This window comes from Ovis aries, chromosome 22 (assembly GCF_016772045.2).
Source record: "Ovis aries strain OAR_USU_Benz2616 breed Rambouillet chromosome 22, ARS-UI_Ramb_v3.0, whole genome shotgun sequence".
Taxonomy (NCBI): Eukaryota; Metazoa; Chordata; class Mammalia; order Artiodactyla; family Bovidae; genus Ovis; species Ovis aries.
In genome coordinates this window covers 18,231,520-18,254,406 of record NC_056075.1, presented here as the reverse complement: position 1 = coordinate 18,254,406, position 22,887 = coordinate 18,231,520, and the positions used below count along the sequence as shown (strand labels likewise).

Here is a 22,887-nt window from a genome sequence, read left to right as displayed (position 1 = left end):
CAGATTCTTTTAAAAAAATTAATTTATTTATTTTAATTGAAGGCTAATTATTTTACAGCATTGTAGTGGTTTTTGCCATACACTGACATGAATCAGCCGTGGGTTTACATGTGTTCCCCATCCTGAACCCCCCTCACCTCCCTCCCCATCCCATCCCTCTGGATCATCCCAGTGCACCGGCCCTGAGCACCCTGTCTCATGCGTTGAACCTAGACTGGCGATCTTTTTCACATATGATAATATACCTGTTTCAGTGCTATTCTCTCAAATTATCCCACCCTCGTCTTCTCCCACGGAGTCCAAAAGACGTGTATACATCTGTGTCTCTTTTGCTGTCTCGCATACAGGGTTATCATTACCATCTTTCTAAACTCCATATATATGCGTTAGTATACTGTATTGGTGTTTTCCTTTCTGGCTTACTTCACTCTGTATAATAGGCTTCAATTTCATCCACTTTATTAGAACTGATTCAAATGCATTCTTTTTAACGGCTGAGTAATACTCCATTGTGTATATGTACCACAGCTTTCTTATCCATTCATCTGCTGATGGACATCTAGGTTGCTTCCATGTCCTGGCTATTGTAAATAGTGCTGCGATTAACATTGGGATACATGTGTCTCTTTCAATTCTGGTTTCCTTGGTGTGTATGCCCAGCAGTGGGATTGCTGGGTCATAAGGCAGTTCTATTTCCAGTTTTTAAAGGAATCTCCACACTGTTCTCCATAGTGGCTGTACTAGTTTGCATTCCCACCAACAGTGTAGGAGGGTTCCCTTTTCTCCATACCCTCTCCAGCATTTATTGCTTGTAGACTTTCGGATTGCAGCCATTCTGACTGGTATGAAATGGTACCTCATTGTGGTTTTGATTTGCATTTCTCTGATAATGAGTGATGTTGAGCATCTTTTCATGTGTTTGTTAGCCATCTGTATGTCTTCTTTGGAGAAATGTCTATTTAGTTCTTTGGCCCATTTTTTGATTGGGTCATTTATTTTCTGGAATTGAGCTGCAGGAGCTGCTTGTATATTTTTGAGATTAATTCTTTGTCAGTTGCTTCATTTGCTATTATTTTCTCCCTTTCTGAAGGCTCTCTTTTCACCTTGCTTATAGTTTCCTTCATTGTGCAAAAGCTTTTAAGTTTAATTAGGTCCCCCCCTTTTTTTTTCTTTTATTTCCATTACTCTAGGAGGTGGATCATAGAGGATCCTGCTGTGATTTATGTCAGAGAGGGTTTTGCCTATGTTTTCCTCTAGGAGTTTTATAGTTTCCGGTCTTACGTTTAGATCTTTAATCCATTTTGAGTTTATTTTTGTGTATGGTGTTAAAAAGTGTTCTAGTTTCGTTCTTTTACAAGTGGTTGACCAATTTTCCCAGCACCACTGGTTAAAGAGCTTGTCTTTTCTCCATTGCATATTCTTGCGCAGGCAGATTCTTTACAGTCTAAGCCACCAGGGAAGCCTGTCTGGCACGGAAAGACATCCGCAAATTGTTGAGTAAGAAAAATTCAGGTGGCTTAATGCTTTCTCTTCTATTATTTGAGACTTTTAAAAGATATTAAGCATGCATTTTTCATAAATAATTTAAAAATCTATAGTGATATTTTCAATTTGAAAAAAATACCTAAAGCAATAAAACTGTTGAATCATTCTTGAGCCAAATGTGGATGAAAGCAATAAAGAATCAGAACCCTGTGGTCAGTTCTGTCCCATTAGGGTATATCTCACATTTCAAGGGTAGTCAGGTATCCAGTTCACAAACAGGTAGCATTTGAATCAGTGCCAGATACATTATACAGGGACTTGGAAATCTAAAGTGAAGATAATGATGGGCATGGAGGGAATAATGGAAGGGAAGATGCTCTTTTTACTGACTGTCCAGGACATGTCAGGTCCTCCACTGAGGGGCTTTCAGGTGTTCTATTCTTATCCTCCCCAGAGTTGGATGGTGGATTTCCCACTTTACAGATGAAGAAACTGAGGCTCAGAGGAGGTGACTCCCTGGGGTTACACAGTGACACATTAAGATTTGAACGCTGGGCCCTCTGCTGAATCCCGTGCTTTTTGAAAAGTCTTTTGGGTTTCCTGGACAGCTTGGCCACTTCCAACGTCTCCTCTCTTCTCTTTTTCAGACGACTCAACCGGAACCTGCTGCACACGTTACCAGAGCTGCTGTTCCAGAATAACCAGGCTCTGTCGAGGCTGTGAGTGGCGCTCCATGGATGAGAGCTCTCTCTGTGGTCTTATCCCGTGCCCTGTTGGGGGTGGGCGAGCAGTGTGTGGTCAGTGGAGCCTGGACATTCCCATGACCGTGGCCCCCACACTCCTCACCTGGCAGGCATCATCCAGGTGATCTAAGGCCATCTTTCTGCAGTGCTTTTCGGGACGTTTCTCCATGGCAAGCACTTGATAGAATTGGTAGTCTGTCCAGTTCTGTGTGCTGCCCCTGACAGTGTGGTGTGGTGATGTTCTTGGGGTGGGCACGCTTGCCAGTCGTGATGCCAGACTTTATAGGGAGGACCTTCTCATCCGTCTCTTGCTGCCTTTGATAACTTGCCTTGGGTGGAATGTTTATTCATTCAAATAAGCCCTTCTTGGATCTATTTTCAACTCAGAGTAACGAGGTCTGCTAGCTTGTTAACCATGGCACGAAGTCATGCTTTTATTTGTTGTGAATGTGCTTGTTTCAAGTTTAAACTGTAGTGGCCAATTCCGTGGCTTCATGATTTACCAGATATGTCTGTAATTGTTCTGTACATGTCTTTTTTGGGATCTTGGGTTGGACAGGACCTTAGAGATTACCTAAGGAATCTCTTCTGCAGCCTCTTAGTGTATGTATAGTCTTTTAATGTTTGCTTGGCTACTTCCAGTGGGGAGTTCATCACCTCCTTGGGCAGCCAATTCCATTGTTGGACACATCTGCATATTAGAAACATTTTCTTAACTTTGAGCCCTAAATCGGTTTTTAATAATTTTTGATTTTTCTAGCTTTGCTTTCTGTAAGTATCTAGAACAATCAAGTACAGTACTTTTGTTCAATTTTGAGGAGTTTTCAGGTTTTCTAATTTTGAATTGGGAGGTTTAGTTATCATTAACAAACCTGAAAAACCACTGGTTTGGACCTTCTGCATGCCCAGCAGAGCACTGTGTGAGATACTGGGCTGCCGGTTCTTCCCTAAAGAAGCTTATAGGACCCCATTGGTAAGTCTGGAGATGCAATGGGTAAGACAAGGGGTGGGGGCTGGGTGGGGGTCGGCACTATGGGGCTGCAGAGTGCTGAGAGGTGTGCCTGGGGAGCCTGGAGCTTGATCTCTCTCCTCTTATTAAATATGGCTGGTTCTTTCCACCTCTGTCCTGATTGCCACTTCTTGGTAAGCCCAATGGTCTGGAGGCAGCCACAGAATTTCTCATGGATCCTGCTTTCCAGGTTTTGTTTTAGGGTAGAGCTCTAACTTTCAGTTCTGTCCCCCAGTTTCAAAACTGTCCCTTTCAGTTCTATCTCTCTGGTCACTTCCTGTGTCCTTCTTCTGACCTGGAGGTCTCTCCACAGAGATGGAGATGATCTCTCAGTGAGGATCTCTTCTGCTGGCCTTTGCCACCCTTGGGCTTGAGCTAGGCCTTCTCTGTCAGCCCCCTTATAACTGCTAGGCTGGCCCTTTGGTGCCAGGCATATACAGGGTGGCTTGACTTTTCTTTCCTTGATGGCTAAAGGCACAAGATCCTTCCCAGCAGCCTAGGCAACCCCTTAGCCTGGGGGCCAGCTCTTGCACACAAAGTCCATGCTGCTACTGGTCCCTGGTGGGCAGCTGGCCTTGTCCTGACTGAGCCCCAGCAGCTTTCGTTTCCTCTTGTTCTGTCCTTTCTCCGAGCTGCTTCTTACGGGAGTTATCACAACTTTCAGTTCAGTTCAGTCACTCAGTCGTGTCCGACTCTTTGCGACCCCATGAATTGCAGCACACCAGGCCTCTCTGTCCATCACCAACTCCCAGAGTTTACCCAAACTCGTGTCCATCGAGTCAGTGATGCCATCCAGCCATTTCATCCTCTGTAGTCCCCTTCTCCTCCTGCCCCCAATCCCTCCCAGCATCAGGGTCTTTTCCAATGAGTCAGGTCTTCTCATCAGGTGGCCAAAGTATTGGAGTTTCAGCTTCAACATCAGTCCTTCCAATGAACACCCAAGACTGATCTCCTTTAGAATGGACTGGTTGGATCTCCTTGCAGTCCAAGGGGCTCTCAAGAGTCTTCTCCAACACCACAGTTCAAAAGCATCAATTCTTTGGCTCTCAGCTTTCTTCACAGTCCAACTCTCACATCCATACATGACCACTGGAAAACCATAGCCTTTACTAGACGGACCTTTGTTGGCAAGTACTGTCTCTGCTTTGTAATATGCTGTCTAGGTTGGTCATAACTTTCCTTCCAAGGAGTAAGTGTCTTTTAATTTCATGGCTGCAATCACCATCTGCAGTGATTTTGGAGCCCCCCAAAATAAAGTCTGACACTGTTTCCACTGTTTCCCCATCTATTTGCCATGAAGTGATGGGACCAGATGCCATGATCTTAGTTTTATGAATGTTGAGCTTTAAGCTAACTTTTTCACTCTCCTCTTTCACTTTCCTCAAGAGGCTTTTTAGTTCCTCTTCACTTTCTGCCATAAGGGTGGTGTCATCTGCATATCTGAGGTGATTGATATTTCTCCCAGCAATCTTGATTCCAGCTTGTGCTTCTTCCAGTCCAGCATTTCTCATGATGTACTCTGCATATAAGTTAAATAAGCAGGGTGACAATCTACAGCCTTGACATACTCCTTTTCCTATTTGGAACCAGTCTGTTGTTCCATGTCCAGTTCTAACTGTTGCTTCCTGACCTGCATACAGGTTTCTCAAGAGGCAGGTCAGGTGGTCTGGTATTTCCATCTCTTTCAGAATTTTCCACAGTTTCTTGTGATCCACACAGTCAAAGGCTTTGGCATAGTCAATAAAGCAGAAATAGATGTTTTTCTGGAACTCTCTTGCTTTTTCAGTGATCCAGTGGATGTTGGCAATTTGATCTCTGGTTCCTCTGCCTTTTCTAAAACCAGCTTGAACATCTGGAAGTTCATGGTTCACATATTGCCGACGCCTGGCTTGGAGAATTTTGAGCATTACTTTACTAGCATGTGAGATGAGTGCAATTGTGTGGTAGTTTGAGCATTCTTTGGCATTGCCTTTCATTGGGATTGGCATGAAAACTGACATTTTCCAGTCCTGTGGCCACTGCTGAGTTTTCCAAATTTGCTGGCATATTGAGTGCAGCACTTTTACAGCATCATCTTTCAGGATTTGAAATAGCTCAACTGGAATTCCATCACCTCCACTAGCTTTGTTCATAGTAATGCTTTCTAAGGCCCACTTGACTTCACATTCCAAGATGTCTGACTCTAGGTGAGTGATGACACCATTGTGATTATATGGCTCATGAAGATCTTTTTTGTACAGTTCTTCTGTGTATTCTTGCCACCTCTTCTTAATATCTTCTGCTTCTGTTAACTCTCTGCAAAAATTCATCCTGAACATCTTTTCTCCTGGTCTCCTGTGCTTTTCTTTCCCCTTCTCTTAAGCCCTCTTAGCCCTTTGCACATTGGCCCCTACTCTCCCAGCATTATTCACCTGCTTTGACTTTCTTCCCTTCGGTCACATGGATGCCCTTCACCATCTAGGATCTGGAGCAAGGCCCTTGTTGCTGTTAAGTTCTGGACACTGCTTTGATCCTCCATCATTTATTTTATTTTTAAAAACTTTTAAATTTATTTTTAAATTTCAGCTTTGCTAAGGTATAATTAACAAACCTGAAATTACTTAAAGTGTGTACTGTGAAAATTTGATATACATATGCATGATAAAAGGGTCCCCTGCTTCCATCTAGTTCTTTAACATACCCATTATCTCACATATTTATCTTTTTATTGAAGGCATTCAAGTTTTACTTTTTCAGTAAATTCCAATTATGTTAGGACTGTGTTATCAACAATAGTCATCATGTCATACATTATATTGTACTCTGTTACCAACCTCTCTCTATTTGTCCATCCCACAGCCTCTGGCAACCACTTTTCTACTTTGCTTCTGTGAATTTGACTTTTTTAGATTCCTCATGTAAGTGATAGCAGGCTTCCCTGGTGGCTCAGATGGCAGAGAATCTGCCTAGGAGACCCAGGTTCAATCCTTCTCCAGGTTCAGATCCCCTGGAGAAGGAAGTGGCAACCCACTGCCTGGGAAATCCCATGAACATAGAAGCCTGGTGGGCTACAGTCTGTGGGGTTGCAAAGAGTCAGACACTGAGCAACTTACAGGCACACACGTAAGTGATACCATGCAGTGTTTGTCTTTGGCTTATTTCACTTAGCATAATCCCTTGGGGTCCCCCCATGCTGTCACAGATGGAAGGATTTCCTTCTTTCTCATGGCTGAATTATATTCTACTGTGTGTGTGGATACTGTGTATGTCGACCTATCTATCTATCTATCTATCTATCTAGTCCCTAACTAAGCCAGTCCTTATGCAGAGCATAGCTGGCCTGGATGAAGGGAGACTGTTTTCTCTAGCTCTCCTCTTTTTTTTTTAACCATCGAAAAATTGAAGTATAGTCAATTTACAATGTTATTTTCTACTGTATAGCCAAGTGATTCAGTTATACCCATATATATATACACACACATTCTTTTTCATAATGGTTTATCATAGGATATTTAATATAGAAGGTCCTTGTTGTTTGTTTTTATATAATAGTGTGTATATGTTAATTCTAAACTCCTAATTTATATCTCCTCCTGCCCCCTGCTATCCTCTTAAGTAATTAACCATAAATTTGTTTTCTGTGTCTGTGAGTCTGTTTTGTAAATAAGTTCATTTACATAATTTTCTTTGGATTTCACATATAAATGATATCATAGCATGTTTGTCTTTCTCTTTCTGACTTGCTTCACCTAATATGATAATCTCTAGGTCCATCCATGTTGCTGCAAAAGGCATTATTTCATTTCTTTTTTAATAAGTGAGTAGTATTCTGTTGTATATCCTGGTGGCTCAGATGGTAAAGCATCTGCCTGCAATGCAGGACACCTGAGTTCTACCCCTGGGTCAGGAAGATTCCCTGGAGAAGGAAATGGCAAACCACTCCAGTGTTCTTGCTTAAAAAGTCCCATGGACAGAGAAGCCTGGCAGGGTACAGTCCATGGGGTCACAGAGAGTCAGACCAAGCGACTAACACTAGCTAACTATATATGCACGTCTTTATCCATTCATCTACTGATGGGCATTTTAGGTTGCTTCCATGTCTTGGCTACTGCATATACTGCTGCTATGAACACTGGGGTACATGTCTCTTTTTGAATTAGAGTTTGCTCTGGATCATATGGTAACACTATTTTTAGTATATTTTTTTAAAGGAACCTCCATACTCTTCTTCATAGTGACTATACCAATTTACATTCCCACCAACAGGGTAGGAGGAGGGTTCCTTTTTCTCCACGTCCTCTCCAGCATTTATTATTTATAGACTCTTTAGTGATGGCCATTCTAACTGTGTGAAGTGATACCCCACAGTAGTTTTGATTTGCATTTCTCTGATAATTAGCAATATTGAACATCTTTTCATGTCCCTGTTGGCCATCTGGATATCTTCTTTGGAAAAAAGTCTATTTAGGGCTTCTGCTCATTTTTTGATTGGACTTTTTTTTATATTAAGCTGGATGAACTGTTTGTATACCTTGGAAATTAATCTCTTTCAGTAGCATCATCTGCAAATATTTTCTCCCAGTCTGTAGACTGTCATTTTGTTTCCTCTTGATATTTCTTAAGCCCACCTGTGAGCACAGGTGTGCAGGCCGATGGGTCTTTGGGGAGGACTGCTGTGCAGCACTCCCCATGTAGATCAGCCTAGAGCTTGAACTCATGACCAGGGACAGTACTTCCTGATGCCTCTCCAGCTCAGGTCATCTCAAAAAGGGTACATGCTGAGAGGAAATGATTAAGCAAGACTTTTTATTGATCTGGATGTTTGTCCCTGGTGTCTGGACCCTGTATTTTTCCCCTTGGTGATGGTTATAGGGAAGGATACAGGAGCAAGTGCCTAAAGACTTACTTGCTAATGTTCTTTTCTATCCTTCTCATCCCCAATCCACTGACTTGAGCATCTGGCATTCCAAACATCTCTGTTTACTCTCCCAGTGGTCTGGCTGAGGAGCACTTGGGCATGCCTTCTTCCAGAAACAGGACCTGCAGGCTGGTGGGGTGGGGTAGGGTGGGCTGGGGTATTATTGTAAGGGCATCAGCAGCAGACTTATGGGCTCCTCTTGACAGGAAGCGAGGCACAGTGGGGACCAGAGGTGTGAGGAGTATTTCTAGCTCTTTCTGACCGTCTACTTTATTGTCCCACTTCTCCCGGCAGACCCGTGTCCTCAGTTTACCAGCAACATCTCAGTTCCACTGTGACTTTGGTTGACCACCATGTTCACTCCTCTCCTACTTCCTGTGACCTTGGAGCTCAGATCCCCTTTTGTCAGTGGTCCCAGCCCAGATTTCTAGGGAAAGAATCCGATTGGCCCATCTTCAGTCAGGCATTCACCCCTGGGCCAAGGGGATGAGTTGGGGGCAGTGGGACTGTCTGGCGAAGTCACACTCTGGGCCCCCCTTAGGGGGAGGGTAAGAGGGGAGGCAGGGCTTGATGCTTCTGGTCTCTCATCTGGTGACGTTTCTTCTCCTTTGAGGGATCCGTTACTAATCCTTTTCAACTGGAACAAGTCACGGATTTTTTTTTTTTTTTAGGGGTCATTATGCTATTTCAGCATGAAAACAAGAGACCAGGTGTGCAGGGTAAGGTGATGTCACTAAGTGGTATGTGGCCCACATTACAACGGATTTTGTCTGTGAAGCTTCCAGCAGTTAAAATCCTGTGGCTGGTTATTCCTCACTAACATTTCTCCAGTTGGTGGGTTAGTCAGCCCATTTCTTTCCACGTTCAGGACCAGAGAGATGATTGGTTTGGACCAAGAGCAATTTGGTAATTGGGTTGGAAATAGACACCAGGCCTTGAAGGGACCATGAAATCTCTGAAAATGGGCTTAAACCTTGCTGTAGAAATCTAGCGTTTGGGGATTGACCCTAAGGTCAATAAAATATGATTACAGACATGTTCACTGCAGCATAATTTAGAATGTTGAAATGTAGAACACTGGAAAGAATATAACAACCAAAATGTCCAACCTTGGGGAAATGATTAAGTAAGCTTTGGTATATCGACTTGGTGGAATATTTATATCCTTGTCAGAAATGGCCTTTATGAAAGGCGTAGAGTGATGCAGATGAATGTTTGTGATACCGAGGCCAGGATGCAAGCTGAGTGACTAAGATCACTAAACAAATCACTCCAAAGGGTGCACAGGAAAATGACCACAAAATGCCAACAGGGGTTACCTCTGGGTGACTTTTTCTTATTTATATTTCCCAGGTGTTCAATAAAAAGAGTATATATTTTAAAAAATGTTTATTTATTTATTTGGCTGCACTGGGTCCTAGCTGTGGTGTTTAGGATCCTTTAGTTGAGGCAGTTCCCCAACCGGGGGTGGAATCTGGCCCCTTGCATCGTGAGCACCAAGTCCTAGCCACTGGATGCCCAGGGAAGTCCCAGAGTACATTATTTTTATGATAGGAGATTTTCCCATTTTTGTATGCAGTGGAAAACCTCTGTTGTCTGAATTAAAGTCAACACTAGATAAATAATGTTGGGGCACTTCCTTGAACCCCATTGAACCTGAGGTTCTTCTACCAGATAATGTCTGCCTCACAGGCTGTTGTGGAGATTAAAGAAAGGTGTAACTTCCTCTCATATCAGGTGTAAGCTCATAGAACACTGTAGGTGCTCAGAAAATCAGTGAATTTCCCTTTTATTGATGAAGCAGTGCAAACTCAGAGGGTTTATGACTTGTTCAAGGGGTTGAGTCAAATTTGAACCCTGCTCTGTCTGATGCTAAAGCTCATCCTTTTTCATTACCCACCTACACCCTCTCTACCGCCTTCTATACTCACCTGCCTACTCACCCACTTCCTCATCCACCCATCCACCTGCTGATACCCCACCCACCTCTCATCTTCATCTACCACAACCCTTCCAGCCTTCCTCTCCTCTGTGCTCCCATTTACCCATCTACCAACCCATCATCAATTCGAGCATCTCTCCATCCTCTATCTCCTTCCACTGGTCCCCACATCTAACACCCTCCCACTCACCTACCCATCTGCCTGCCCATCCAGTCTTTCACCCATTTACCCACCAAACCCACCCATTCACTCTGCACTTACCCGTCTGCCAACATAGCCATAACCTACCACACACCCATCTATTCCCCCCATGCCTCCTCACCCTCCCTTGTCCTCCCCTCACCACATCCAACTTCTGGCCTCTCACCTTCCATCTTCTGGCCCATCCACCCCTGACCCACTCACCCAACATTTACAGAGGACCTCTTATGGGCCAGGCACTGTTGTCAGTGCTGAGAACACTTGACGGCTGTGTGAGACAGCTGGGAGCGGGTAGGCGCTGTGTCTCCAGAGGTGAGGATTTCTCACTAGTCTCTTTGAAAGCAGTCTGCATCCTCTGACCTGACAGCAGTTTGATGTGTCAGTGTTGGGTGGAGGGAGCAGATGCTTAACTGGCTGGACCTGTGTCTACCCTGATGGCAGGTTAACTAGATTTAAGATCAGCTTCCTCGCCTGACAGCCTCCACGCGAATATGCGGAGATGTTGTTTCACAAATGCACGCAGGGGTTAAGGTTAGGGTTAGAGAGAGAGATTTGAACCTTCCTCCTTCTTTTATGGGGCTTCCCTGGTGTCTCAGTAGTAAAGGATCTGCCTGCCAATACAGGAGACTCAGGTTCAATCCCTGGGTCAGGAAGATCCCCTGGAGAAGGAGATGGCAACCCCCTCCAGTATTCCTGCCTGGGAAATCTCATAGACAGAGGAGCTGGGTGGGCTACAGTCCATGGGGTTGCAAAGAGTCGGACAGGACTGAGCCGCTAAACAACAATAACTTTCTCTCAGAGCATCAAAACTGAGTCTTCACCCACTGTGGCTGGGGGAGCTCCGTGTGTGCCAACTGCCTGTGAACTCCCAGGTCTGGGATTTGGAGCGGAGTTGCTCCTGCCGGTTTCCCTCCTCTTGCCGGTTTCATCCCCATCCTCATTCAGAGGCCGCTCCTGGAAACCCAGCTCCTCTGGGCTTCTTTTTAGCCTTGACAAGATTGACCTTTTGTGTCTCTGCTGGGCCTGGAGGCAGTAAGGGTGGGTGATTAAGGGCAGCCTAGGGTATTTATTCCCCCTTATTTATATCCCCGCCGTGAGGGCCAGGATAACTCATTACCAGTGGTGGCTGGCGAGGCGCCTCTGTGATGTCCTGCCGGAGCCCTGTTGAAGAATGCCTGACCCCGCTGACCCTGTCTCGAGCTGGGTTTAATTAAACTGTCAGCACTGGTCAGAAGAACAAAGCCTCCCTCCCCGTCCTGGTCGCCAGCCCCCATCAGAGGCAGGGGGCATTCTCTGCTGAAATGAAGAACTGTTAAATATGGATCTGTCTTGCCTCCGAGGGAAATTACCCGAAGCAGGAAGGTGACCTCGCTTTGGTGACACGCCCACTCCAGGCAGCAGATCTGCGGGACTGAACTGGCCCCGGACCCCGAGCATGAGGAACAGGGCTCCCTCCTGTCAGAGCTGCCTTAACACACCATCCCTCACCCCTAGACTCTCCCTTTCCCAGAAAGGAATTTCATGAGCTTTGTCTGTGAGGTGTTAGGTCAGTGAGGTGTTTCTGGCACAGGTAGGAAGGTTTGGGGAAATTCAGTTCAGTTGCTCAGTCGTGTCCGACTCTTTGTGACCCCACGCCAGGCCTCCCTGTCCATCACCAACTTCCAGAGTTGACTCAAACTCATATCCATTGAGTCAGTGATGCCATCCAACCATCTCATCCTCTGTTGTCCCCTTCTCCTCCTGCCCTCAATCTTTCCCAGCATCAGGGTCTTTTCAAATGAGTCAGTTCTTCGCATCAGGTGGCCAAAGTATTGGAGTTTCAGCTTCAACATCAGTCCTTCCAATGAATATTCAGGACTGATTTCCTTTAGGATGGACTGATTGGATCTCCTTGCAGTCCAAGGGACTCTCAAGAGTCTTCTCCAACACTACAGTTCAAATGCATCAATTCTTCGGTGCTCAGCTTTCTTTATAGTCCAACTCTCATGTCCATACACGACCACTGGAAAAACCATAGCTTTAACTAGATGGAGCTTTGTTGAAAGTGCTGCACCCAATATGCCAGCAAATTTGGAAAACTCAGCAGTGGCCACAGGACTGGAAAAGGTCAGTTTTCATGCCAATCTCAATGAAAGGCAATGCCAAAGAATGCTCAAACTACCGCACAATTGCACTCGTCTCACACACTAGCAAAGTAATGCTCAAAATTCTCCAAGCCAGGCTTCAAACGTATGTAAACCGTGAACTTCCAAATGTCCAAGCTGGATTTAGAAAAGGCAGAGGAACCAGAGATCAAATTGCCAACATCTGTTGGATCATTGAAAATGTTTGGGGAAGTTTTGGGTCAAATAAGGTTCTCTGGGAATTACTTTCAGCCCCTTTAGTCCACTTGTAGGGGACATGTAGGGTGTTGCTGAACTGATCTGATTGCAAAACTCTTCAAAGTTTTATTTTTAGGAAAAAACTAGATCTGTGAGTCTAGTGTCAGGTAACTTGCTGAGGCCACAGTCAGTAAGGATGAGAGCTGAGATTTTTTTAAAAAGTTTTTAATTGGAGGATAATTGTTGTACAGTGTTGTGTCAGCTTCTTCCCTACAACAGTGTGAATCAGCCATAAGTGTACACACGTCCCCTCCGTCTCGCACCTCCCTTCAACTCCCCACCCCTCCCGGCTGTCACAGAGCACCTCAGTTGAACTCCCTGGGTTACACAGCAGCTTCCCAATAGCTGTCTGTCTTACATATGGTAATGCTTCTGTTTCAGTGCTATCTCTCAATTCATCTCCCTCTTCTCCTTTCCCTGCTGTATCCAAAGTTTGTTCTCTAGGTCTGCGTCCCCACTCCTGCCCCACAAATAGGTTCATCAGTACCATTTTTCCAGGTTCCATATATATATATATATATGTTAATATATGATTTTTGTTTTCCTCTTTCTGATTTACTTCATTCTGTATAACAGGCTCTAGGTTCATCCACCTCACTAGAACTGACTCAAATGTGTTCCTTTTTATGGCCGGGTAATATTCCATTGTATGTACCACAGCTTTATTCATTCATCTGTGTGTGGACATCTGGGTTGCTTCCATGTCCTAGCTATTGTAAACAGTGCTACAATGAACATTAACATACAATGAGATATCACCTCATACCATCTAAAAAAATCTACAAACAGTAAATGCTGGAGACTGTGTGGGGAAGAGGGAAACCTCTTGCACTGTTGGTGGGAATGTAAATTGATGCAGCTGTGATGGAGAACAGTATGCAGTTTCCTTTAAAAACTAGGAATAAAACTACCATATGACCCAGCAACCCACTACTGGGCATATACCCTGAGAAAACCATAATTGTAAAAGACAGAGCTGAGATTTGAAAACAGGTCCCCCTGATCCCAGACCCACATTCTTATCTCTAAACCATCAGCACTTAAATTAGTGTGGGAATCAGCACTGTCATCAAAGACCCCAAGTTAACGGGTGTGGAAGGGCCCAAGGATCTGCATTGTTGCTAAGTCTGGTCTGCTCCACACTTTGAGAAGCCTTGTTCCCCAGCATGCTTGCTGAGTCTTAGGTGGGGACCGCTCTTTGGGCAGAGCCCCTGTCTGCCTCTGCACGGGTTGGTTCTAGAGTGAGAGCCCCATGAACAGAGACCCTCCCAAGGGCAGACGCTTCACCTCTTGCTGCCATGCAGAGAGCGATTTGGGGATTATGAGTTGACAATTATGGAGCACTCTGGGCTCTCAAAGTGCTTTCCAATCATTAAATCTCTGCCTGCTGTCAAGGCTCAAGTGAAAATGCACACGTCCCACTGGGCCGGCCCCAGAGCCTCTATCGAAGAGGGCAACCAGCACGAGATTGGCAACCAGCACGCCAGAGTGGCTGACATGGCCCAGCATGGAAGGATGTCCTTAGCACAGCCTCGGCCTTGGCCCCCCTCACTGCCCCACCCCCCTCTACCCCCAACTGCCTCACAGCCATACTTTTGTGAGCCTTCACAAATAAGGGTAGTCAGGGAACCCAGGGCCTGGGGCAGAGCTGGAGGCAAGAGCTGTGGATAGGTCATCCTTAGGGATTATGTCCTGCTGGGGACCTTTTAGAGGGGCTCAAAGGAATGAAAAGCAGTCAGTTCTCTCCTACAGCTTGATAAAATAGGTAAGGAATAAACAATTCATAAGCATCGAGAAGATTCAGAACAGAGGGGAGTGCACACAGGAGGGGGCAATTGTGAATAACTTCTAGGGGTGTGGGGATTTTTAAAAAACCATCTCAAACATTATATAAATAATTCTGCTGTGATATTGATCATTTGGAAAATAGAGAAAAGCAAAGAAAGATAAGAGAGAAGAGATTTATTTTTTTTTTTCCAGTTAAACAGGCATTTAAAAATGCTTGAGCCATCATTCCAATCTTCTTTTAAAGAGAGTTGAATACCATTGGTTAAGCACTTATGTGCCAAATAATTTCTGGGCATTTTCTCTTTTTAATTGTTGCAGTCCTAAGCAATGATTATCCCCATTTTACAGTTGAGAATTGAGGCATGGTTGAGTTAAGTAAATTGGTCACATAGCTAGTTGTTACCCACCATGCTGTACTGCCTTTCGTAATAGAAAATTTTAGAAAATAGAGAAACAGAAAGAAGAGAGAGATCACTCAGGAGTCTTCTGGAGAAGTAGGTTTAAAGTCAGGTATTGAAGGGTGTGGCAGACATAGGTGGGTGGAGGGGGTGCAGTTGCCCCCCTAGCAGGGGCCCCACAATTGTAGAGTGTTTTGTGGATGTCCGCCTGGGAGGAGGTTGTGGGTGGGCTGTGTCTTTTAGAAGGAGGAGTCTGGAATGAGTGATTGCCAGAGGACCATAGAGGAGTCTCCTCTCCTCTACTGTCTGCACCTGAGCGTGAGGGACAGATGAGCCCACATTTCTCCCTTAGTTTTTCTGAAATGCTACCTCCCTGTCGCAGTTCTTCCCTCCCCAGGCAAAACCGAGTGTTGCCTCTTAATGCCCTCTTTTTTCCCTTTATAACATTTTTTTTTTTTTTGCAGTAAAATATATACAACTTAATACTTACCATTTTGGTACTTCCCAGGCGGTGCCAGTGGTAAAGAATCTGCCTGTTAAAACACCAGACGTAAGAGACTCAGGTTCAATCCCTGGGTGAGGAAGATCCCCTGGAGAAGGAAATGGCAATCCACTCCAGTATTCTTGCTTAGGAAATCCCATGGGCAGAGGAGCCTGGCAGGCTATAGTCCACAGGGTTGCAGAGAATTGGACAAGACTGAGCACACACGTGCACACATACAGTAGCTGCCATTTTAACCACTTGCAAGTGCATAATTTAGTGACACTAACTACATTCACAATGCTGGGTAACTATCACCACTATCTATCCCCAAAAGTTCTCACCATCCCCAAGAGAAACTCTGTACCTATTAAATAGTAGCTCCTCTTTTCTCCCTCTCCCCCTAGGCCTGGTAACCTCTAGTCTACCATCTGTCTCTTTGAATTGCCTATTCTAATTTGCCTCATGTAAGTGAAGATATTACTTTGCCAACAAAGGTCCATCTAGTCAAAGCTTTGGTTTTTCCAGTTGTCATGTATGGATGTGAGAGTCGGACTATAAAGAAAGCTGAGCACTGAAAAATTGATGGTTTTGAACTGTGGTATTGGAGAAGACTCCTGAGAGTTGCTTGGACAGCAAGGAGATCCAACCAGTCCATTCTAAAGGAGATCAGTCATGAATATTCATTGGAAGGACTGATGCTAAAGCTGAAACTCCAATACTTTGGCCAGCTGATGCGAAGAACTGACTCATTTGAAAAGACCCTGAGGCTGGGAATGATTGAAGGCGGGAGGAGAAGGGGACGACAGAGGATGAGAAGGTTGGATGGCATCACTGACTCAATGGACATGAGTTTGAGTAAACTCTGGGAGTTGGTGATGGACAGGGAGGCCTGGCATGCTGCGGTCCATGGGGTCACAAAGAGTCGGACACGACTGAGGAACTGAACTGAAGTGGAATCATACAGTATTTGCCATTGTGACTGGCTTATTTCACTTCAGTTCCTCAATTGTGTCTGACTCTTTGCAACCCCATGGACTGCAGCACACCAGACCTCCCTGTCCATCACCAACTCCCAGAGTTGACTCAAACTCATGTCCATCGAGTCGGTGATGCCATCCAACCATCTCATCCTCTGTTGTCCCCTTCTCCTCCCACCTTCAAGCTTTCCCAGCATCAGGGTCTTTTCAAATGAGTTATTCTTCACATCAGGTGGCCAAAGTATTGGAGTTTCAGCTTCAACATCAGTCCTTCCAATGAACACCCAGGACTGATATCCTTTAGGATGGACTGGTTGGATCTCCTTGCAGTCCAAGGGGCTCTCAAGAGTCTTCTCCAACACCACAGTTCAAAAACATCAATTCTTCTGCGCTCAGCTTTCTTTATAGTCCAACTCTCACATCCATACATGACCACTGGAAAAACCATAGCCTTGACTAGATGGACCTTTGTTGGCAAAGTAATGTCTCTGCTTTTTAATATGTTGTCTAGGTTGGTCATAACTTTCCTTCCAAGGAGTAAGCGCCTTTTAATTTCATGGCTGCAGTCACCATCTGCAGTGATTTTGGAGTCCAGAAAAATAAAGTCTGACACTGTTTCCCCATCTATTTGCCATGAAGTGATGGGACCAGATGCCATGATCTTCGTTTTCTGAATGTTGAGCTTTAAGCCAACTTTTTCACTCTCCTCTTTCACTTTCCTCAAGAGGCTTTTTAGTTCCTCTTCACTTTCTGCCATAAGGGTGGTGTCATCTGCATATCTGAGGTGATTGATATTTCTCCCAGCAATCTTGATTCCAGCGTGTGCTTCTTCCAGTCCAGCATTTCTCATGATATACTCTGCATATAAGTTAAATAAGCAGGGTGACAATCTACAGTCATGACATACTCCTTTTCCTATTTGGAACCAGTCTGTTGTTCCATGTCCAGTTCTAAATGTTGCTTCCTGACCTGCATACAGGTTTCTCAAGAGGCAGGTCAGGTGATCTGGTATTCCCATCTCTTTCAGAATTTTCCAGTTTCTTGTGATCCACACAGTCAAAGGCTTTGGCATAGTCGATTAAGCAGAAATAGATGTTTTCTGGAACTCTCTTGCTTTTTCCATGATCCAGCAGGTGTTGGCAATTTGATCTCTGGTTCCTCTGCCTTTTCTAAAACCAACTTGAACATCTGGAAGTTCACAGTTCATGTACTGCTGAAGCCTAGCTTGGAGAATTTTGAGCATTACTTTACTAGCATGTGAGATGAGTGCAATTGTGTGGTAGTTTGAGCATTCTTTGGCATTGCCTTTCATTGGGATTGGCATGAAAACTGACCTTTTCCAGTCCTGTGGCCACTGCTGAGTTTTCCAAATTTGCTGGCATATTGAGTGCAGCACTTTTACAGCATCATCTTTCAGGATTTGAAATAGCTCAACTGGAATTCCATCACCTCCACTAGCTTTGTTCAGAGATGCTTCCTAAGGCCCACTTGTCTTCACATTCCAGGATGTCTGGCTCTAGGTGAGTGATCACACCATCGTGATTATCTGGGTCCCCTACCCTCAATTCCTGGTAACTGCTGTTCCACTTTCTGTTTCTATGAATTTGACCACTAGATGCCTTGTAAGTGAAATCATACAGTATTTGTCTTTTTGTGACTGACTTAGTTCACTTAGCATAATGTCCTCAAGATTTATCTATGTTATCGCATGGGAAAGAATTTCTTTCCTTTTTAAGATTGAATAATATGCCATCATATGTATATGCACTACAGTTCTGCTTATACACTCAGACATTGAAAGACATTTGGGTTGCTTCTACCTCTTGGCTATTGTGAATAGTGCTGCTATGAATATGGGTGTGCAAATGTCTCCTTAAGAGCCTGCTTTTGGTTCTTTAGACTATATGACCAGAAGTGGGCTTGTTGGGTCGTATAGTAGTTCTAGTTTTAAATTTTTGAGGAATCAGCATACCCTTTTCCACAGTGGTTGCACCATTTCACCAGCTCTTGCTGTTCTCTGTTGTTTTGGATGACAGCCATCCTAATGGGTGTGAGGTGACATGTCACTGTGATTTTGATTGCATTTTCTGATGATTAGCGATGTCAGGCATCTTTTCATATGCTTTTTGGCCATTTATATATCATCTTTGGAAAAATGCCCAAAGCTTTTGGGCAATTTCTTTTGTCCATTTTTAAATTAGGTTTTTTTTGCTTTTGGGGGGGGGGTTGTTGCTGTTATTGAGTTGTAGCAGTTCTTTAAACATGCTAAGTATTAACTCTTTATCAGATATATTATTTTGAATATTTTATCCCATTCCACAGTTTGTCTTTTCATTCTATTGACTGTCTTTTCTTTTTGCTGCCTTAGTCTGGCATGCTAGGGATCTCAGTTCCCCAGTCAGGGATCAAACCCATGCCCCTGCAGGGGAAGTGTGCCGTCTTAACCACTGGACCACCAGGGCAGCCCCTGATGTGTCTTCTGATGCTCAGAAGTTTAAAAGTTTGGTGTAGTCCCATTTTTCTATTTTTGCTTTTCTTGCCTATGTCATACCCAAGAAATCACTGCCAAGCCCAATTTCATGAAGCTTTCTCCATATGTTTTCTTCCAGGACTTTTATAGTTTTGAGTCTTATGTTAGGTCTTTGATCTATTTTGAGCTAATTTTAAAATATGGTGTGAGATGAGGGTTCAATATCATTCTTTTGCATGTGGATATCCTGTGTTCTGGACCTCAGTTGTTGAAGAGACTGTCCTTTTATTAATAACATTGGATGGTCTTGGCACCTTTGTCAAAGATCATTTGACCGCATAAATAAGGGTTTATTCTTGACCTTTCTGTTCTATTCTATTGGTCCTTTTGTCTGTCTTTATCTTAGTACCACACTCTTTTGATTACTGTATCTTTTTTTTCTTCTATTTTTTGACTGTGCCTTGTGGCATGTGGGATCCTAGTTCCCCAACTAGGGATCGAACCCACATCCCCTGCAGTGAAAGGGTGGTGTTTTGATCAGTGGATTCCAGTGTACTCACTGGACTCTTGGTCACTGGAAGTGGTTACTGTATCTTTTAAATATGTTTTGAAATCAAGGCATGTGAGTCCTCCAACTTTGCTCTTCTTTTTCCAAATTGTTTTGGCTATTTGGGCCCAGTGATGGCTTTTTACTTGGAATCACAAGGAACCTGTCACAATAGAAGAGAGGGAATGGGAGCTTTGATCTTTGGATCCAGGTAGGATAAAAGTAATCTACTCCAGCCTTTACTTAAACACATTGGTGAAGGGGAGTGCTCTATTTCACAAACAGCTAGTCTTGGTGAATCATTAGGAATCCTTGTGCTCACCTTGGCTTGTTTTCCTGGCATGCTTGCCCAGTGATCTTTCTGCGCTCTCTAGAGTTATACTCAGAGCAAGAATGCTAGCCAAGGGTCAGCTCTTTAATTGGCCATTATCTTTGGCAGATTTTTCAAGGGAACAGTCATGTTTCTAGGACAGATCAATGAGAATTGTTTGTAAGAGGGCTGAAGCTTTCTGTAAGTGACTGTCATTGTGCAGATTCTTTCCAAAGTTCAGAATGATCCCCAGAAGCTCTGTGGTCTCCCTTGTTCTGTTTCATTTATGGGCATCTTTGTGAAGGAGTTCCCTGAGAGCCCCTTGCCTTTTCAGGTTTGTTGGTGGAGGAGAGGGGAGTCTATTCCAGAGGCTCCCTGCAGGAAGCTGCATGGTTTGACTAAGTAGGATCCTTCAGCCAGGGGACAGTTTCCCATCTTCTTTCAAGGAACCCAGCTTTACCAGACTTTCCTGTCTATAATCAGGATGGACCAGTAAGGATATAGGCCTGGTAGATAGCCAGGGTGAGAGCTGTCTGAGGGGTCTCAGCTAGGGACTTTGGCAGAGTGTGATAGAAATGAGCACTGAACTGGGAGCCAGGAGGCTTGTGTTCTAGACCTGGCTCTGTCCCGTCCTTATCTGGCTCTACAGCCTTAGACAAGTCATTAGTATCTCTGGACCCTGCTCTATCATTCTTATTAATGGATTGGGTGAACATACTAAAAGGATGCTCAACAGATTCACAAGTGACTCAGAGCTGCAAGGGATGGCCATTATACCCAAGATGATGGAAGTAAGACTGAGAAGGAGCTCCATGAACGAGGTGGGAATCAATGAGGTGAAATGAAATGCTGACAAATATGAAGATGACTGTTAAAGCATTGAAGAGGGATGGTGAGGGGACCTGACTTAGCAGCCCTTGTTATGAACAGGGGCTGTGATTTCAAGCTGAACATTAGTCAGGAGTGCGGTAAGGTGGCTACAAGAGTGAAAGCGGTCTTAGGTTGAACTAATAGAGGCAAAACATCCTCTTCAGGGGAGGAGATAGGCCTGTTTTAATCTATGTTGATTTGAGCGCATCCAGAGAACAGTGTTTGTAACTAAGATTTGGATTTTCTGGTGTAAAATTGTGTATTTATTTATTTATTTGTGTTTTATTGTGGGAGGCTGCAGGGAGAAAATGAGATATATTCTGGAGGAGGGGGGCTGACATCAAGGGTCATCTGGAAACTGTTTCATATGAGATAGAGTCAAGGGACCGAGGCTGTTTGGTATGATGAAAACAAATATAGATGAACCCTGAGAATCATTTAAAAATCTACAGGACAGATGGTCATGAGGACAAGGGACCGATTTGTTCCAGAAGCATGACTTTCAGAAGTGGACACCTAGGATGAAGAAGTGGGTTTTGTTCTGTATCAGGCAGCCTTCCTAAAGAGTGGTCTGCCAAGGGGTGGGCTGCTCGGCCTGTCGCCTCATTCCCTGAGAGTTCCAGAAGGGGCTGAATCCACGCCTGCCAGGATAGGACAACACGCCTGAGACTCTGGGGCGCCTGGCTGTGAAGGCCTTGGGGTGCTTTTAGATGCAGAGCAGCCTAACCAGGGACACATGAAGGACTCGTGAGCAGGGGAGAGGCCTGGTTCTAATGGCGTTTGCTTGCAGATGCATGGAATTGGCAGATGGTGGGAGCCTGAGAGGCCCCTTGCCTGAACCTCAGTGTTGGAAGCCATGCTTTATAGCTAAGTGCTTCCAGCGAATTGTGTAACAAAATATTTACCAGACCCCAGATTCTGGCCCACGTTTTGGAATCAAATTTGGAACAATAAAAATCAATGAGTTAGCTCTAGAGATGGTGTCGGGTCTGTAACAAGACACGAAACGTTTGTCTTCAGGAGAGTCTGCTTCCGGAGATGCTCAGAGGAACCGCTATCCTGGGTGCCCCCGCCGACCTCCTGAGCAACGACTCATTTCCCCTTTGGAGTCCACACGGCGTCTCTGGAACCCTGGTGTTTGCACCCCTCTGCTCCTTCAACAAAGGCCCTTCTGTCGGCAGATTTCAGAGGCCAAGCAGAGAAGGGTCAGGAAAGGAAAGTATTGACTGAATACCAATAAGGAGGGGAAGTGTGTTCGTGGAAGATGAGGGGCGCCAGGCAACTCAGGGGCCCACTCGTGCTGTGCAAACAGAGCAGAGAATGCCTTTTGGCGGGTTTGTTTTACTAAAGGCTCTGGGGCCCAGGGGAGGCCAGCAAGGGGGGACAGGAGAGAGGGAGGAACTATTTCACAATGTGGAGTTTAAGCTCAGCCCCTTGCTTGGGAAGGGGCTGGCCTCAGAGCTGCAGGGTAACAAAGAGGCAGTGTGGGCTGGTGACAGTTAGGGGAAAACACATGGCAACTGATGGGGTAGTAATGGGTGGGGAGGTAACCTGGGAAAAGCTGGTGCAAGGAAAGCTGGCACATAAATTCCGGTGGCGTGACATTCCCCTTGGCAGGGGGACAGCGGCCACTCCATCACCTCCCCAAAGCCAGCGCCAGAGATGTTCCCACTCTCAAGAAATGACGCCGGGGTGAGGGATGGCTGGAAGGGTAAAAGCCACGCTGGGGTTCCGTTGCCCTGCAGGGCCCCGGAAAGGGTGGAGAGGAAGAGGAGAGCACTTCTCTGCAGGAGCCAGAGCCTGAGGCTGAGTGCCAGGAACGAGGGGAGAGAAGGTTCCCATCACTGTCGCATAGTGGAGGGCGCTGAGACCCGGGGTTGGTACCCTGGGGCCCTCACCTCTGAGAGACTTGGCACCCAGGCTGATTCCTGGGAGTCCTCAGCTGACCAGTGGGAGCCAAAGGCCTCATGCCCCGTAAGTACACAGATACTGACTCACCATTCCAATGGGAACTCTGCCCACCTTTTCTCAGAGAATCCTTGAACATGTCAGCTCTCAAAGGAGACAGTGTTTATCACCTGGAGTCTTTTGGAGGAAGCCACTTAGCAGTTGGTATTTGGACTTTCATGACTTCCACAAGGTTCCCCCAAACAACCAGGGGTACCCTGGAGTCCAGAACAGTGGTTTGTGGGTAGAGATGTTAGTTTTCTGTCACAGACCAACTGTTTTTGATCATGTCAGTACTCTTGCCTTAGAAAACAGAACAGCAAAGTGACTTTTTATCTGTGTGTGTGTGGCCAGCTCTCCTCTTCATAATCTTTAGGGACCATTTAGGGAAGAAGAGGAAGGGGGCACATCTGTCCACAGTGGCAGGTCTGGAGCGT

At 45.0% G+C, this 22,887-nt stretch overlaps 1 protein-coding gene across 2 annotated transcripts in view; it reads left to right on the top strand.

Moving 5' to 3' along the window:
- SLIT1 (slit guidance ligand 1) overlaps positions 1–22,887 on the top strand; it is a 174,502-nt gene that overhangs the window by 26,531 nt on the left and 125,084 nt on the right. For both annotated transcript variants that reach the window (XM_027960261.3, XM_042239098.1), the window contains one exon: positions 2,133–2,204. In XM_027960261.3, coding sequence (XP_027816062.2) covers positions 2,133–2,204 — 72 coding nt within the window. The remainder of the gene's footprint in view (positions 1–2,132; positions 2,205–22,887) is intronic.